Below are 19,632 nucleotides of genomic sequence, written 5' to 3' on the forward strand. Positions count from 1 at the left end.
AAAAACGATTTAGTCCCTAAAATTTTATTTTATTGATAATTTATTCCTTGACATTTAGTTAAACTTATATATTAGTCCCTGTAATTTTAAAATCAAGCAATCCAGTCCTTGAAGTCTTAATAAATCTACAAGTTAATTTCTAACATTATATTTATAGTTAATTTCTCATTAAATTTAATAAAAATATTAAAATATTTTTAACTGCATTTACAATCTGAAAACATTTTAATTTTTAAAATTTTACTTTCATAACAATTTTTGTCCATATTCATATATTTTTTTATCTTTTTTATGTATAAAAAATATAATATAATATATGAAAATATTATAAATTGATATATTATATATATTTAAAATAATAATTACATAAATAGAATTTTACAAATTATAAGGCTTATTTATAAATAGTTATAATGTTTAAGAATCAATTTATAAATATATGAATGATTTTGTAATTAATCAAAATTTTAAGTACCTTAAAGTAATTAATTCATATTTTAATACTTTAAGTTTAAAATTTCTGAATTTTATGGGACTCACATTTTAAATATATAGGGACTAAATTATCAATAAAATAAAATTTAAGTGACTAAATTGTTAGGAAAATAAAAATTTAAGGACTAAATTATTTTAAGATTAAAAATAAAAATAAGGACATTTTAATTATTTTTGTTAAAATTAATGATAACTTAATGGAATTGCAACAATAAGTAATAAGTTGTAGTTTTGTCAAATCTCAATAACTAACTCAGTTCAACTCAACTCAACTAAGTCTTTATCTCAAAAATTTGGGGTCGGCTATATGGATTCGCTTTCTCCACTCTAAACGATTTGGGTTAAATCCTAAGAAATTTGTAATACTTCTAGGTCATGTTGTATTACTTTCCTCCAAGTCAATTTTGGTTTACCCCTTTTTTTCTTTCTATCCTCTAACCTAATGTGCTCTGTCACGACCCAACCTATGGGCCGGACCGGCACTAGGACCTGGGCCAGCATAAAGCTCCCGAGGCCCGTAGTAAGCCTAACTATTCCCTAACCCAACTCTAAGGCCCATTTGGGCTCAATTTCAAGAATTCAATCGGACAGAGTCCGGCCATAAAATGGACCTTTCAACATAGAGTTTTTGACTCATCCGACCTGTAAACACAATATATAGTCAATTGGGGAGCTCAGCTCACCCTCCACATACTCAATGTCATAAAAATAAATGGGAGCTCAGCTCCCTCATCCAGTCCATCAAACATACATAAAATGATAAGTTTACAGGTCCAACATGGTAATTATATTACAAACCCAAATCAAATGAATATTTCTGATACATGCGAAAATTCTAGAAGTTAACAGAATTATACAAATATTAATAAACGATCTGCGAGGGAGAAAAGCAGGTTAATCTCAAAAATATCCTCCTATGGCCTGAAAAAATATTAAACAGGAGTGAGCGTTCGACTCAGAGAGTAAAATATCAATTTTAACCATAATCTCTATAACTAGCTAAAGCTAATGCACCCTGTAGAGTGAAATACAACATCAGTAATAATTTCACATCATGACAGCAAAAAGGTAATTTGAAGCACTCACGCACCCAGTAATGTCAAATCATAAATATATGGGAGCTGATCCTTATACAGCTCTCTTAAATCCAACCTGTACCAGCGAAGAACTCAGCTCGGACTTCCACTTAATAACCAAATCGGGGTCCCAGCGAAGAACTCAAGCCGTGTCTACCCCGAAGGACCGGGTCCCAGCGAAGATCTCAAGCCATGTTTACCCGTCCTATCCATAGCCAACACCACATCACACGCACGCCAACGCATGCACACTGCTCCAAATTACCATAATAACATCCATAGCACTTTAACAGTTGTGAATGCAACATAAAACGTGCCTAGAGTTTAACTACATAGATATATACATATAAGTGATGTATGGGCATGCTTGAACATATAATAATAGTGAAATTACAATTAAAATTAATATTTTACTCACAGACTTGACAGCAATCACTGTGGCGGCTGGACGGAGGAAGAAGGCTGTCTCGGCTCACCTGACAATTTTATTACAATCATTTAATAAGTTTGACTCAATACAAACTTAAGAAAAAGACCAAATACGTCTTAAGTCGTATCGAAAATCTGGCAGAGTCTCCCCTATACCTAGGACCTACCCAACCTGCAAAAGGGCTCAAAACACACTTCTATATTCACAAATCATACACTCACAACTCAATCACATCACACAGCCCCTCCTGGGCCCATCCAAACAGTCATCAATCATAATACGTAAATTTACAGTTTAGTCCTTATAATTGATCATTTTTGCAAAAACTGTCCAAATAAGCTCTAAAAATTCTAAAACTTTGCCCTGCGATCCTTAGCAATATTACTAGGCTATTGCAAAAAGAATCATAATTTTCTGAGCTGCCATGAATATTTTATGGATTTTTAATCCCATTTAAGCACTAGAAAATTACGAAAAAGTAAAGTTCGGGTTTATCTATGCAGATTCCGACTTCGGGGACGCGCTCGGGACGTCTGACAATGGTGGGGTAGCCAAAATCTCGATCCAATTCGGAGACTCTTTCGGTAGCCGGTCTGTCTGGCCGGAAATTCACAGACCCGGACAACTGTCGAATTGAAGATACCTACACGAAGCCCACAACACGAGGGTTAGTACATAAATTTTACCAAATTTTCTAAGCTCATTTAATGCTTGGAAAAATATTACGAGTTCCGTGGGACCTATCAAAAAACGGTGTCAGAAAATTTTGAAATTTATATTCCCGCGAAGCTCTCGACGAGTGGAGCGCTCTGGTACTCTCAGTTTTCTCGTGGGGTTTACGGTTTGTGAGAAATCTAGCCCAAAAGTCAAAATGGGCTAAAATTTCCCGGACAAAAATTGGACAAACCACTCGATGGATTTTGGTGTTCTTGGTGTCTATGGAAAGCTCTCGAGGTGTAGATGGGTTTAGACACAAGACTCGGCCTAATCGGTGGCCGGATCGGCCGGATTTCGACCGGGAAGATGAACCGGCGTGCTTACGCGTCGCGTCGCTTCGCGCGACATTTTCTGGCGTTCCAGGCGGCGGCCGACGAGCTGGGGAGGCGCGCCGGTGGGCTGAGGTGGCTGGGGAGGCGGCTTGCCGGCGAGGGGAGGTGGGAGGAGAGAGAAAATGGAAGAGAGGAGGAGAGAGGTTGGGACGAGCGCGGGGGAAAGAAAAAGGAAGAAGGAACCGGTCCGATTCGATCGGTTCGATTCGATCCGATTCAATTCGACCGGTTCGATTCAGGATACAAAATTTTAAATTTTTACTCTGCCTTGGGACCGAAAACGAGGCCCAAAAATTCTAAAAAAATTCTAGAAAACTCAAAAAAATTCGTAGAGTCCAAATATATTTTTAGTTTTGCCACGTGGTCTTTAAATTAATTTTTAAAAATCATCAAAGTTTTTATTTTCGAAAAATCGAATCCGATTTCTAAAATCCAAAAAATTTCAAATAATTTCCTAAAATTCAAATAAAATAAAATATCAATATTTACCCAAAAATAATAAATTTTAAAAAATTAGGGGTGTTACATTCTTCCCCTCTTACAGAAAATTCATCCTCGAATTTTTTTACACAAGGCAGAATAAAGTACAGGATTACACATTGAACAGATAAGGGTACTTGTTACGCATGTCCTGTTCTGACTCCCAGGTGCACTCTTCCACTGACTGGCTCCTCCACAAAACCTTAACCATAAGGATCTGTTTTGATCTTAGCTGCCTCACTTGGTAGTCTACTATGGCTACAGGTTGCTCCTCAAACGTCAAGTTTTCTTTTAGCTCTATTACATCTGGCTGTAGTACATGAGAAGGGTCAGGAATGTATTTCCTGAGCATGGAGATGTGAAACACAGGATGAACATGAGAAAGGTTGGGTGGTAGCTCCAACCGGTAGGCAACTGCTCCTACTCTATCAGTAACCTCAAAAGGTCCAATATACCGAGGTGCCAAATTACCCTTCTTTCCAAATCTCATGACTCCCTTCATTGGAGAAACCTTCAGGAATACATAGTCGCCTACTGCAAACTCCACATCCCTCTGTCTGGGGTCTACATAACTCTTCTGCCTACTGAAAGCTGTTTTCAATCATTCCCTGATCAAAGAAACTATCTCTGAAGTGTACTGCACTAGGTCTACATCATGCACCTTCGCTTCTCCCATTTTCGTCCAACACAGAGGAGATCTACACTTTCTTCCATATAGTGCCTCATAGGGTGCCATCCCTATGCTGGAATGGTAACTGTTGTTGTAGGCAAACTCCACCAAAGCTAGCTGATCATCCCATTGACCTCCAAAATCCAAAACACTCATGCGAAGCATGTGTTCCAGTGTTTGGATTGTCCTTTCATTGTCAAATGCATGCGAGGGTGGAAAGCAGTACTAAAGTTCAACTGTGTGCCAAGTGCCTCCTGCAACTTCCTCCAAAACCAAGAAGTGAACTGGGGCCCTCTGTCAGATATTATGGAAGTCGGAACTCCATGCAATCTGACTATTTCTCGAATGTAAAGCCGGGCGTACTATGCAACAGAATATGTGGTCTTCACAGGAAAAAAGTGAGCTGATTTAGTTAGGCGGCCTACAATTACCCATATCGAATTATATCCTCACATGGTACGAGGCAACCCAGTCACAAAATCTATAGTAATCATTTCCCACTTCCATTCTGGGATAGGAAGCTCTTGCAGCTTTCCTGACGGTCTCTGGTGTTCAAACTTCACCTTCTGACAAGTCAAGCACTTGGACACAAAGTCTGCTATGTCTCTCTTCATGCCATTCCACCAATAGCTATCTTTTATATCATGGTACATCTTGGTGGAGCCTGGGTGGACACTGTACAGTGTATAGTGTGCCTCTCGCATGATTTCATTTCTGAGATTGTCCACATCGGGCACACATATCCTAGAACCTTGCACTAAGGCGCCATCATTGGTAAATCCAAACTCACCACCTTCACCTTGCTGTACTCTTTCTATGATCTTCATCAATTGTTGGTCTCTGTGCTGGGAAACTCTAACTCTGTCTCACAAATCTGGCCTCACTGAAAAATGAGCCAACAATACCCCCTCATCTGTAAGATCTAGGATTAAACCTTGATCCATCAACTCATGTATTTCCTGAATCAACGGTCTCTTCTCTGCTGAAATGTGCGCCAAACTGCCAGAAGATTTTCTGCTCAAAGCATCTGCTACTACATTGGCCTTCCCAAGGTGGTACTGGATGGTGCAATCATAGTCTTTCAAAAGCTCCATCCATATCCTCTGTCTCAAGTTTAAATCTCTCTGTTGGAAGATGTACTTCAAACTCTTGTGGTCGGTGTATATCTCGCACACTTCACCATACAGGTAGTGTCTCCAGATTTTTAGTGCAAAGACTACAGCCGCCATTTTCAAATCATGGGTGGGATAGTTCTGCTCATGCCTCTTCAGCTGCCTTGAAGCATAAGCCACTACTTTTCCATTCTGCATCAAAACACACCCTAAGCCAACTCTGGAGGCATCACAATACATGGTATATCCTTCACCACTCATCGGTAGTGTCAACACCGGGGCGGTGGTTAGACACTCCTTAAGCTTCTGGAAACTCTCCTCACAGTCATCTGTCCAAATGAATGGAACATTCTTCCGAGTCAACTTAGTTAGGAGAGCCACTATCCTGGAAAAATCCTGCACAAAAAGCCTATAATAGCCAGCTAGACTCAGAAAACTTCGCACCTCAGTGACTGTTGTAGGCCTAAGCCAATCAATTACAGCTTTAATTTTCTTGGAATCTACTTGAATGCCTTCACTAGAAACCACGTGTCCCAAGAATGAGATGCTTTCTAGCCAAAATTCACATTTTGAAAATTTGGCATATAGCTGGTGCTCCCTCAAAGTCTGTAATACCATTCTTAAGTGCCACACGTGTTCTTCCTCGGTTCGAGAGTATACCAAAATGTCATCTATGAATACGATGACAAAACGGTCCAAAAATGGCTTGAACACCCTGTTCATCAAGTCCATGAAAGGTGTTGGTGCATTAGTGAGTCCAAAAGACATCACCAAGAACTCATAATGACCATGTCTTGTCCTAAATGCCATTTTGGACACATCCTCGTCCCTGATTCTCAGCAGATGGTAGCCTGATCGCAGGTCTATCTTGGAAAATAATCTAGCCCCTTAGAGTTGATCAAACAGATCATCGATCCGAGGAAGTAGATACTTGTTCTTCACAGTCACCTTATTCAGCTATCTATAGTCAATACACAACCTCAATGACCCATCTTTCTTTCTCACAAATAGAACAGGAGCGCCCCAGGGTGAAGTGCTCAGACGTCTAAAACCCTTGTCCAAAAGCTCCTGTAGTTGCTCCTTTAGCTCTTTCAATTCTGCTGGTGCCATCCTGTAAGGCGGCATTGATATGGGGCTTGTACCCGGAACAACATCAATGCAAAACTCTATTTCCCTTCTTGGTGGTAACCCTAGAAGCTCCTTAGGGAAGACATCCATGAATTCTCTGACAACAGGAACATTTTCCATGTTGGCACCTTCTATAGATGTATCTCTCACCAATGCCAAATACCCTTGACATCCACGCCTCAACATTTTTCTAGCACTAATTGCTGACACCAAATTATATGGAGCCACGCTCCTTTTACCATCAAAACTAAACTCTTCCACACTAGGTATGTGGAAATACACCTTTTTGTTCCTGCAATCTAAAGTGGCATAATGAGTTGCCAACCAATCCATCCCCAAGATTACATCGAAATCTATTACTGGTAGAGGAACCAAGTCTGCTAGGAGGATCTTTCCATCCACTACTACTGGGCTACCCGAAAAAACCATATCTACATCTATGTTGTCACTAAGCGGGGTAGCTACAAACAAAGGACATCCTAAGGTTGTAGGGTTTCTACCCAATCTCATGGCAAACACAGGGGAGACAAATGAGTGCGTAGCACTCGGATCTATCAAAACACGAGCCTCATAGGAACAGACTAGAAGAATACCTGTCACAACTGCATTGGAAGCCTGAGCATCCTGGTGGGTCAGGGTGAAAACTCGAGCTTGACCCTTAATCTGAGTGGCAGAACTCTGATACTGACTTCTACCTCCTGATCTGCCTCCAAATCCACGTCCCCTTGTCCTCGGCCCTGTTGGCCACTGAACTGACTGCCTACCATGCTGGAAGCACTAGGATACAACTGACGAGGAACATTTGCAACAGAACCCTGTGACCCCATCTGTGGCTCGCTGAACACAAGGCATTCCCTAGCAAAGTGACCTTATTGGCCACATCTGAAGCATACTCCTGAACCCATCAGACAAGGTCCTGAATGTCCTCTTCCACACTGTGTACAGGGTGCCAAGGAGGATCTTGAACTAGACCCAGAACTGCTATACCCCGAACTGTGACCACTGCTAGATCCGTACCCTGGTCTGAATCCTCGAGATTTGTGTCTAAAACCACTCCTCTTATTCCTGCTTCTTCCTCTGTAATTAATTTGGCCACCACTATCCGTAGTACCCATGTGGGGAACACCTGAAGAACCCTCTGCTCTATTTTTCTTTTCCATTCCGCTGTCATCCACAGCATAACTAATCTCAATCTGTCTGGCTCGATCAACTACCACATCAAAAGACTGATCAGACATCATGGCCAGGTTTGCATACCTCTTGTCAAGCCCCTTTAAGAACCTCTTCACCTTCATATTTTCTGTAGCTACTGCTGTAGGGGCATACCTGCTCAATTCCAGAAATTCTATAGCATATTCATCTACAGACCTGCCATTCTGCCTTAAGGCCTCAAAGGCCCACTGCTTTTGATCTCTAAAACTCTCTAGTACAAATCGGTTGATAAACAATTCCACAAACCGAGTCCACGACAAACCCTCCATCCAAGGTAATATGTAGTCATTCATCCATTATCTAGGCATAGGCCCCATGACATGCTGCATACACTCTATAAGTCTTCTATCAGTCAACTGTAACTCTGTTCCTGCTTGTCTGCAGGAATCCAAAAACCGATAGGCATCATCTGACACATCATAAGTACCAGGCACCAACTTCTTAAAATTGATGATCTGTTTGTAAGGTTCCCCTCTTGGTGCGGTGGACTGCTACTGCTGTGGAGGGTGGACCATATACTGTGCCATCATATCGATGGTTCTCTACAACCCAGCTAGAGTAGCTACCATTGGGTCCATGGGACCCTATGCCATAAAAGACTGATCCTGAACTAGTGGCAGCTGCTCTTCTACTTGAGCAACTCTACGCCTCCTACCCCGCTTCCTCGGGACAGGCACCTCATCCTGTGCCGACACCTCGTCAGGCACATCTGGTTCTGGTGCAGTGGCAGCTCTCCTGCTTCTATGCATTTTCCTGTAATTCAGCAGCATTAGCCCACAATATTCAAAACAACATGTTACACAACTCTATCGACTCATATTTACACATAATTATATGAAGCAGAGACTGGAAGTAAAGATGACAATGCAAGACGAATGTGGACCCTGTTTTCCGCATGTGACTCCTATTAGACTCTTCCCAACACTTTAGACAAACATTCCCTAAGAATCTGGAGCCTAAGCTCTGATACCACATTTGTCATGACCCAACCTATGGGCCGGACCGGCACTAGAACCTGGGCCAGCATAAAGCCCCCGAGGCCCGTAGTAAGCCTAACTATTCCCTAACCCAACTCTAAGGCCCATTTGGGCCCAATTTCAAGAATTAACCGGACAGAGTCCGGCCATAAAATGGACCTTTCAACGGGGAGTTTTTAACTCACCCGACCTGTAAACACAATATATAGTCAATTGGTGAGGCTCACCCTCCACATACTCAATGTCATAAAAATAAATGGGAGCTCAGCTCCCTCATCCAGTCCATCAAACATGCATAAAATAATAAGTTTACAGGTCCAACATGATAATTATATTACAAACCCAAATTAAATGAATATTTTTGACACATGTGGAAATTCTAGAAGTTAACAGAATTATACAAATATTAATAAATGACCTGCGAGGGAGAAAAGCAGGTTAACCTCAAAAATATCCTCCTGTGGCCTGGAAAAATATTGAACAGGAGTGAGCGTTTGACTCAGAGAGTAAAATATCAATTTTAAGCATAATCTCTATAACTAGCTAAAGCTAATGCACCCTGTAGAGTGAAATGCAACATCAGCAATAATTTTACATCATAATAGCAAAAAGGTAATTTGAAGCACTCACGCACCCAGTAATGTCAAATCATAAATATATGGGAGCTGATCCCCTATACAGCTCTCTTAAATCTAACCTGTGCCAGCGAAGAACTCAGCTCGGACTTCCACTTAATAACCAAATCGGGGTCCCAACGAAGAACTCAAGCTATGTCTACCCCGAAGGACCGGGTTCCAGTGAAGATCTCAAGCCGTGTCTACTCGTCCTATCCATAGCCAACACCATATCACACACACGCCAATGCACGCACACTGCTCCAAATTACCACAACAACATCCATGGCACTTTAACAGTTGTGAATGCAACATAAAACATGCTTAGAGTTTAACTACATAGATATATACATATAAGTGATGCATGGGCATGCTTGAACATATAATAATAGTGAAATTATAATTAAAATTAATATTTTACTCACAGACTTGATAGCAATCACTATGGCGGCTGGGCCGGGGAAGAAGGCTGTCCCGGCTCACCTGACAATTTTATTACAATCATTTAATAAGTTTGACTCAATACAAACTTAAGAAAAAGACCAAATACGTCCTAAGTCGTGCCGAAAATCCGGCAGAGTCTCCCCTATACCTAGGACCTACCCAACCTGCAAAAGGGCTCAAAACGAACTTCTATATTCACAAATCATATACTCACAACTCAATCACATCACACAGCCCCTCCTGGGCCCATCCAAACAGTCATCAATCACAATACGTAAATTTACAGTTTAGTCCTTATAATTGATCATTTTTACAAAAACTGCCCAAATAAGCTCTAAAAATTCTAAAACTTTGCCCTGCGGTCCTTAGCAATATTACTAGGCTATTGCAAAAAGAATCATAATTTTCTAAGCTACCACGAATATTTTATGCATTTTTAATCTCATTTAAGCACTAGAAAATTACGAAAAAGTAAAGTTCGGGTTTATCTATGCTGATTCCGACTCTGGGGATGCGCTCGGGACGTCTGACAATGGTGGGGTAGCCAAAATCTCGATCCAATTCGAAGGCTTTTTCGATAGCCGGTCTGTCTGGCCGGAAATTCACAGACCTGGATAACTGTCGAATTTCCGCGAATTGAAGATACCTACACGAAGCCCACAACACGGGGGTTAGTACATAAATTTTACGGAATTTTCTAAGCTTATTTAATGCTCGGAAAAACACTACGAAGTTCCATGGGACTCACCGAAAAATGGTATCGGAAAATTTTGAAATTTATATACCCGCGAAGCTCTTGACGAGTGGAGCGCTCTGGTACTCTTGGTTTTCTCGTGGGGTTTACGTTTTGTGAGAAATCTAGCCCAAAAGTCAAAATGGGCTAAAATTTCCCGGATAAAAATTGAACAAACTGCTCGATGGATTTTGGTGTTCTTGGTGTCTATGGAAAGCTCTCGAGGTGTAGATGGGTTTAGACACAAGACCCGGCCCAATCGGTGGCCAGATTGGCCAAATTTCGGGAGGAAGACGGCGGCGCTTGCGTCAGCGTCGCTCAGCGACGTTCTTGCCGGCGTTCCAAGCGGCGGTGGCCGTGGTGGGGTGAGTGGAGTGGCCGTGGTGGGGTGGCTGGGAGGCGGTGCGGCGAGGAGGTGGGAGAGAGAAAACGGGAGAGAGGAGGAGAGAGGTCGGGACGCGCGCGGGGGAAAGAAAAAGGAAGAAGGAGCCGGTCCTATTCGATTGGTCCGATCCGTTCGGATTCGATTCGGCCGGTTCGATTCAGGATACAAAATTTTAAATTTTTACTCTGCCTTGATACAGAAAACGAGGCTCAAAAATTTCAAAAAAATTCTAGAAAACTCAAAAAAATTCGTAGACTCCAAATATATTTTTAGTTTTGCCACGTGGTCTTTAAATTAATTTTTAAAAATCATCAAAGTTTTTATTTTCGAAAAATCGAACCCGATTTCTAAAATCCGAAAAATTTTAAATAATTTTCTAAAATTCAAATAAAATAAAATATCAATATTTACCCAAAAATAATAAATTTTAAAAAATTAGGGGTGTTACATGCTCTACTTGTCTAACTGGAGCATCCGTATGTCTACGCTTCATATGACCAAACCATCTCAATCTCCCTTCTCTCAACTTATCCTCAATTGGTGCCACTCCTACCTTTTTTCTAATACTCTTATTACGGACTTTATCTAGTCTAATATGGCCACTCATCCACCTTAACATTCTCATATCTGCAACTCTTATCGTAGACGCATACGACACCTTCAATGTCCAACACTCACTACTATATAACATAGTCGGTCGTATGCCCAACACTCAAATCTCAATAACTAAATTATTATTTTTTTAAATACAGAGATTAAAATATAAGTTTTATTAAATCTTAAAGACCGAATCATTATTTACTCAAAATACTAATTTAATTAGGGTTTTCTAACACACTCTATTTTAATAAATAATTTTAATTTCATATCACATTGACAAATTTTTTTTTAATAATGAATCCAAATTTTTTCTATTTTAATTTTTTTACCCTTCAAATATTATGAAAAAAATTATTATTTCCTTTTATAATGTAACATCATATAATATAAAAAAATATTTATTCAATAGAAATGACAAGAGAATTATTATTTAAAGAAATGATTAGAAAATTTATAGCTTGAGTGACAAGTTCATCGAGTTAAAATTTTATTGGTTTAATATTATATTTTTATATAAATATATTTAATAATAATATTTAAAATTTAAATATTTTTTATATAAAACTTAGAAACATAATTGAAATATATTGTACATATAATTTAATAAATATTGTTTTAAAAAATAATCTAATAAATATTAAAATATTAATTTTAAAAATTATATGTTAATTAATCAAACATATTTATTTATATTAATAAGCTTTATATTTAATTAATTTCATATTTAGTTAATATGAATTTAATTATTTTTTTTAATAATCCAATATGAAGAGAATTTATTTAATATAACCATTATATATACGTATGTTGATTATAATGATTATAATGAGACACAACGTGAAATCCACCATAATAGAAGAGCCTCAGCATAGACAATCTTTTCTACAGGGAAAATTTCTCATCCTTTCTTTCTAATTCATCCAACTAGAATACAATCTTATATATTTTTTTATATATTATTTTTTCAATAAATAAAATTGAAATATTTTATAAAGTTTTAATTTTCTAAAAAATAATTATTATTGAAAATATTTTTATATAAATTATTAATTAAAATATGTAAAATTGAACAAATTTAACATTTGTTATTTAATAAGAGAGGTATGATAAATTTTACCAATCGTCCCTGAACTTATTTAGTTGTAACATTATAGTCTCTTAACTTAAAAACGTAACATAAACCCCACCAATTTTCACATTTTACACAGTAAAATCCCTCTACCTTCTAATTACCAATTTTTCAGTTAGACGTTGACTTGAACAGTTCCAGCATGTAGTTTAGTCAATATTTCTCTTTTTTCTCTCAAGTCATGTGTAAATTAAATCATTCTTTTCTCCATAGATAAAATAATTTTTTATATGTAGAGAGAATAATTTTATACTTTGCATAAAGAAATAAGAGAGAAATGTTGATAAAACACTATGTGAGAGTTGTTCACGTCAGTTTTTAACAGGAAAATCAATAATTGAAAGTCAAAGAGATTTTACTGTGTAAAATTTGAAAATCTAAAAAGTTTTATATTACATTTTAAAGTTAAAACACTATAAAGTTATAATTATATAAATTTAAAGACAAATATTAAAATTTATCCAGGAGAAGTGTGATAACCTTATTTTTATAAGGGTATATTAGTTTGGTAATATTGGCTTACTTAGTAGAATTGGAAATTCCACCCCTTTTAAATAGAATATTGACGTGTCTCCATCTTTTTTCACGCTCGTGGAGGAGAGGGAGCTTCTCTCGCCGCGTTTTGCTTGGAATGCAGTCCATGTATTCGTTAAAATGTCACAATGAATAGGGCTTCTGCTGTAGGGTTTAATGGACCTCGTCCATTCTCTTCCTCTGTTGTTTTTGGCTTGCAAGCTCATTAATCATCCTACTCCTGCACCTACAAATTTCAACCTTTCCTCCACGTTGGTGCATTTGGTTCAATGGACACGTTTCTTCAGTCTACAATATTCAAAAGTAGGTTACTATTGTCAATTTTCGTTGGTGAAGAAGACAAGAAATATAGTTAAAAAAAAATCTCAGTTTACTTGTCAAAAGTGTTAGCTCCTTGCTGACTTTTCTAGCTTAAAAATATGACCACATCCCACATAAGTTTCATTTCAATGATGATTACAGAACCAGTATGGATTTTCCAAAGTTGTTCCTGCGTTCTTCTCTTCTAGTCCTCCATTTCGCATTTTCTTCTTCCAGAGACACCATAACTATAAACCAAACCCTTCATGATGGTGACTTTCTGATCTCTAGAGAAAATAATTTTGCATTAGGATTCTTTAGCACCGGAAGTTCCAGTTTTAGATATCTTGGAATCTGGTACCATAAAGTCCGAGAGCAAACTGTGGTGTGGGTAGCCAATAGGGATGATCCAATCTATGGTTCGTCGGGAGTTCTATCAATTGACCTATATGGAAATCTCGTTCTCCATGGCTACCATAACCAGAAAGCTCCTGTGTGGACTACAAATGTCTCAGTGGAGGTTACAGATTATTGTGTAGCTCAGCTCTTGGATACAGGAAATTTGATTTTGGTCCGCGATAAAAGTAAAAGTACTGTGTGGGAAAGCTTTGACCATCCTACGGATACTATGCTGCCAGGAATGAAACTTGGGTTGAACCGAAGGACAGGCATGGGCCGGTTCCCGGTATCTTGGAGATCAGCAGATGACCCTGGAACTGGAAACTTCTCACTTCAGATCAACCCAAAAGGATCACCACAGGTCTTTATCTACTGGGGTATAAAATATATTTGGCGAAGCATTGCGTGGCCCTTGAAAAGTTATGCAGATATATCCAATGTTAGTTTTGTCAATAATCAAAATGAGACATATGTGGTCTACTCGGTTTCTGATGCTTCTGTTATCCTAAGGGTAATTTTGGACTATTCAGGACTTCTTAAGAAACTAATTTGGCATGAAAAAGATGGCAAATGGAATGAATTCTGGTCGGTACCAAAATCTCCGTGTGATCCATATGGGCATTGTGGTACCTATGGAATATGTGATCCTGAATTTCTTAGTCGAAGATTTGAATGTGATTGTTTACCGGGGTATGAACCCAAGTCCCCAAGGGACTGGCATATTCTAAAAGATGCATCAGGGGGGTGTGTCAGGAAGCGGCTAGAGTCTACCTCATTATGTGGGCATGGAGAAGGATTTGTGAAAGTGGCAAATGTTAAAGTACCTGACACTTCAGCAGCAGTTTGGGTGAGCACGAATATGAGTCCAAGGGACTGTGAAAAGAATTGCAGGAGGAATTGTTCATGCTCTGCATATGCAAGCATAGATATTGCTGGGAAGGAGACTGGCTGTTTGACATGGTATGGCAAATTGATGGACACTGTGCAAAATAGGGAAGAGGGATATGATATTTATGTTCGTGTTGATGCAGTCGAATTAGGTAATGTATTTTTGCCTTCGACCAATTTTGAACAAAACCAATGTGTATAATCAGGTGGCAAATTGGATAATCAGTGCTGCATGAATTGTTTGTGCTTATGGTCTATCTTTATACCTTGCCTTTTAACTTCCTTTTCTTTTCCTCTTTGATGGAACAATAATAAATTCTTTTCCCTACTCACACAGCCGAAATCGCCCAAAAATGGAATGGTTTTCTTGAAAGGAAGGATATGTTAGCCATTTTAGTAATATCTGTTGTTTCAGCTTGGTTTGTCATCATCTTATTTACATATTTGTGGCTCAAGAAGAAGAAGAAAAGGGGTAAGAAACAAGATTTTGTATGATGTTTTGTGCCTATCTATGTATATTCATGCCTCTGATTTGAGTAAGCATTCTGGTTTCATCTTTTTGGTGGCAGTGAGGAACAAATGGAGCAAAAGATGGCTTGATACAATTGGCAACGCATACTACAAGGAAACTTCAGTGGAAAATCAAGTTGAAGGTAGCATGAGTCATCCAGAGATTGCTTTTTTCAATCTGAGCACTATACTTGCTGCAACTAACAGTTTCTCTCCAGCTAACAAACTAGGGCAAGGTGGTTTTGGTGCGGTTTATAAGGTACATATATATATAACTTCTGTGCAAATGTCTCAAAACTGTGTACATGTGCTTGTCTTCGTCTCTAGTTGTTGTTGTGAGATTCTAAATGTCAAAACATGAATCTAGGGTAAATTGTCTAATGGAAAGGAAGTTGCTGTGAAAAGACTTTTGAAAGATTCAGGGCAAGGAATAGATGAATTTAAAAATGAAGTGTTGCTGATTGCAAAACTTCAACATCAGAATCTGGTGAAACTCATAGGATGCTGCATTCAGGGAGAGGAACCAATGCTAGTTTATGAATACATGCCAAACAAAAGCTTGGACTCCTTTCTTTTCAGTAAGTCCTGTGTATATTCTACTTTATTTAGCATTGTATTCCACAAGTTGTCTAATTCCATCTGGTTCAACAATATAAGTGATGGACATGGAATGCATAAATTGGCACTGATGCAATTGGAAATCTTTTGTTAGATGAAACAGGAAGGTCAATCTTGGATTGGAGAAAACGCTTTGATATTATCGTTGGGATTGCTCGTGGAATCTTATATATTCACCAAGATTCTAGGCTGAGAATTATCCATAGAGATCTAAAAACTAGCAACATTCTATTGGATGAAGAAATGAATCCAAAAATTTCGGATTTTGGCCTAGCTAGAATCTTCGAAGGCGACCAAACTCATGAGAAGACAAACAGAATAGTTGGAACATTGTAAGTATACCTACACACCTAGCAGCTAGACACATAGAACCACTGCTAAGAATACCATTCTATCTTACATTAATTAATTTGAAAGGAGCATTATAACTATTTTTTTTTCTATTTTTCATATGCAGTGGGTACATGTCTCCAGAATACGTCGTATTTGGAAAGTTTTCAACGAAATCTGATGTCTTTAGTTTTGGCATCATATTATTAGAGATCGTTGCAGGGAAAAAGAACAATAGCTTTTGTCAAGAGGATTCTTACCCAAGTATGATAGGAAAAGTAAGTGAAAAAAATATGGGTAAATTATTCTGATCATCATTTAATTTTGCATTGATTTTCTTTGTGGTCATAAAACTAGAACTTGTTGCAATTTAGTTACTGAAATTCGATTTTGTTGCGATTAGTTTCCTAACTTTAGTGGGAAACCCACAAGAAATCTGACATGATATTCAATTTGGGGCTAGTTTGTAAGGCTTCTTCAATTTGATTTTTGATCCAGACCTCATTTTGAGTATTTATCTTAACTTGTATATCATGTTAGATTTCCAATGAAATTCTTTCCAAAATCACCACTGTCAAGTTAGAGTGCACTAATTGGGAAAAAAAAAAAACTAGTGATCAAATTATGAAAAGTTTAATTTTTATGACCACTAAAAAAAAATCCATGTAAAATTCAGTACGCATAAAAATATTTTACCCTTGAAGATACTTATAGTACCTAATTATCTTTCGAATTGTAATAATTTGTTTATGGGTTCAACTAATGATGAGATGTTATAGATATGGCATTTATGGAGAGAAGAGAGAGCGTGGGAGATAGTTGATTCATTACTAAAGCATTCTTGTTCTCCTGATGAAGTATTGAGATGCATCCAAGTTGGGCTCTTATGCGTGCAAGAAGATGTAATGGAAAGACCGACCATGTCAGCTATCGTTCTAATGTTAAATAGCGAAATTAGTCTTCCTTCTCCTAAGCAACCTGCATTCACTTTCAGAAAGTCTAGTATTATTAGTTCTAGTTCATTAAAACCAAAAGAAGGATTTTGTTCTGTGGATGAGGAGACAATTACTGAGGTTGTATGTCGTTGAATATCTCTCTCATCAATTACATAAATTTTTAGTATAGAGATTCAAGATATGCTTCTTCTGATATTACTTCTTTTTTTTTTAGACTTAATTCGTCATGAAATTGAATTCAAAACATAAATATATATGAAATTTATATAATTTTTCTGTATAAATATTATAAAGTTAGTCCTTAAAAAGGAATATAAAAAATTGTCCAGTTACAATTTTTTTTGAGATGGTGTGAGAGTTTGTTTTTATTACCTGTGGCATTATACTACAAATTATTGAAAGCCCTTAAAGTTATATGTTATTCAAATGTTTTTTATTATAATTACTACATTTTTAATTTATTTAAATAATAAATGAATTAAATTATTGTACTTACAAAAGGAGTTTGAAATTCGGGCTTTAATTTTATGTGAAAATTACTAAAAATGCCAAAGGCTTGATAATGTCAAGGGCTACTGAAAATGAGCCACTAATGCAATTGGACAGGACGATTACGTGAATATAAATGAAAGGTAAAAGTTTTTTTATTTTAGTTAAATTAATTAATTAATTTTTATATTTTAAAAAATATAGTTATTTTGTTTTTTTATTTTTATGAACTAATTAATTAGTGTTTTTATTTTAATGAGAAATAGAAATTTTGTTATAATGAAGATTAAATTTAAATTTATATATTTTTTAAATTATTTAAGTATAATTCCATTCAAGTTCTTGGCACTATTTTTATGTTTTCTCTATTGAAAATCAATTTTTTTAGATTATCGCCTTAATTATTTAAAAATCTCATGGTGCCACATGTCACCTATGAAATGACCAAAATATCTGTGTGTCTTAATTTTGAGTTCTCAACCTAAAATAATTATTTCTCTTCTTCTAATCAATTTATATCAAATATAAATTAATTAATTAATCTCTATTAATTAATTTCTCATTAATTAAATTCATATTTAAATACTTTAAATATAAATTTAACTTATACTATACATCCAATAACCTAGATTTTGTTTTAAGTTATGCTAGAGACTTTGCAATCTAATTGCAAACAAAATCTATTTAATTAATCAATTAAACTCTTTAATTAATTAATTAAATCATATTTAATTTAGTGATTACTTATGTATGTGTGTGACTTACTAGGCTCATCACTAATTGGCAATGAGAAATGATATCAACTCTTAATATCATCAGAACTATTTCTTACCATAAATGATTTCTCTAAATCATTTTATGTAGCTCATAGACTATGGTTAACACCTAGCATAGCATGTCATAGCCACTCAATCAGTAATAAGGTTTACCTTAAATGAACTTATAATCATATGTTACCATGCATTAGAATATCTCTATTACAAAATCCCAATTCGAGTTGGAGTCATGGTTTATGTCAAACCCCATTTGCTATGAATATTATGTTCTTTTTTAATTTCAGTTCTTGATTAAAAAGATTTTCTTATCAGAAACTCTTTTCTGATTAAATCTATCTGTTCTGGCCAGGAACTTGAAATATTAAAAACAATTAAATGAACATAAGATTTTATCCCTATTTACTTAGGGTAACAGATTACATCTTGATCAACACCTACCTCCATATGTAACTAATAGGAGCCAACACATGCCCATATACCCATACACAGTACAAGTATAAAAGCAGTATCAAACTCAAACCACCTATATATAAGATAACTGTGCTATCTCAGGTCTAAAGATTATATGCTCTGATATGATTTATGACAATGCATTGACAAGAGTAAACTTCATGTGCTTGTCATAAATATCACTGGTTCGGCCTACTTATCATATATAAGTGCCTATCATATTTGTTATATGGCATGAGACTCACAATTCCATCTTATTTATATCTCATGTAAGTAACTTGGGAACAAATATGATTACAATCTTTCTGGATAAGTCATGTCCTTATTGTGAAGTATCCTTGATTGTGAATCTATTTATGATACTTTGTGCTAGAAATACTGTCACTCATATTCTTAACAACTTAAGAATAAAATTTCTAACAAAATATCAATGGACCTTTTCTATTACACATAAATATATTATGTAAATGGAAAAGTGAAAATGTCTTTTATTAATTAAATATGTACAAGATACATACTAAATGATATGCTCTAGGGCATACTACTAATAATCTCCCACTAGCACTAGAGTCATTCATTACAATACCTTAGACCCATCTTCTCAAGATGTCGGTCTAACTAAGCTTGTGACAAAGGCTTAGTAAATGGATCAGTTGAATTTTCAGCTGATGCTATTTTCTGCATTGCTATATCGCCTTGCCCAACTATCTCTCTGATAATGTGGTAGCGCTTTTCTATGTGTTTGGATTTCTAGTGAGACCGGGGTTCCTTATATCTAAACAACTTCTTTTGTAGCATCTAATGTAGCAATATACTCAGCCTCTGTAGTGGAATCAACAATCGTACTC

At 36.8% G+C, this 19,632-nt stretch overlaps 1 protein-coding gene across 5 annotated transcripts; it reads left to right on the forward strand.

Annotated features, from left to right (window-relative positions):
• Positions 1-13,081: 13,081 nt before the first annotated feature.
• Positions 13,082-17,282, forward strand: LOC110656089 (G-type lectin S-receptor-like serine/threonine-protein kinase At1g11410). 5 transcript variants are annotated; one of them, XM_021812694.2, is made up of 8 exons: positions 13,083-14,807; positions 14,993-15,127; positions 15,225-15,308; positions 15,384-15,424; positions 15,533-15,743; positions 15,878-16,115; positions 16,241-16,391; positions 16,893-17,282. In XM_021812694.2, the coding sequence occupies exons 1-8, from the start codon at positions 13,538-13,540 to the stop codon at positions 17,199-17,201; spliced, it is 2,439 nt and encodes an 812-aa protein (XP_021668386.2). In that variant the 5' UTR covers positions 13,083-13,537; the 3' UTR covers positions 17,202-17,282. The 5 variants fall into 5 exon arrangements, with proteins under 5 accessions (XP_057987868.1, XP_021668395.2, XP_021668386.2 ...); XM_058131885.1 differs by lacking the exon at positions 14,993-15,127 and having other exon boundaries at positions 13,082-14,807; XM_021812669.2 differs by having other exon boundaries at positions 13,084-14,807; positions 15,225-15,424.
• Positions 17,283-19,632: the final 2,350 nt, after the last annotated feature.

This window comes from Hevea brasiliensis, chromosome 13 (assembly GCF_030052815.1).
Source record: "Hevea brasiliensis isolate MT/VB/25A 57/8 chromosome 13, ASM3005281v1, whole genome shotgun sequence".
Classification (NCBI taxonomy): Eukaryota; Viridiplantae; Streptophyta; class Magnoliopsida; order Malpighiales; family Euphorbiaceae; genus Hevea; species Hevea brasiliensis.

What these genes read in the sequence shown, in the direction of transcription:
- LOC110656089 (XM_021812669.2), top strand. Translation starts at nt 13,538, where the DNA reads ATGGATTTTCCAAAGTTGTTCCTGCGTTCTTCTCTTCTAGTCCTCCAT. An exon ending in CAAGAAGAAGAAGAAAAGGG is followed by an intron (nt 15,128 to 15,224) that starts GTAAGAAACAAG and finishes TTTTGGTGGCAG; the next exon opens with TGAGGAACAAATGGAGCAAA. An exon ending in CTTGGACTCCTTTCTTTTCA is followed by an intron (nt 15,744 to 15,877) that starts GTAAGTCCTGTG and finishes ATCTTTTGTTAG; the next exon opens with ATGAAACAGGAAGGTCAATC.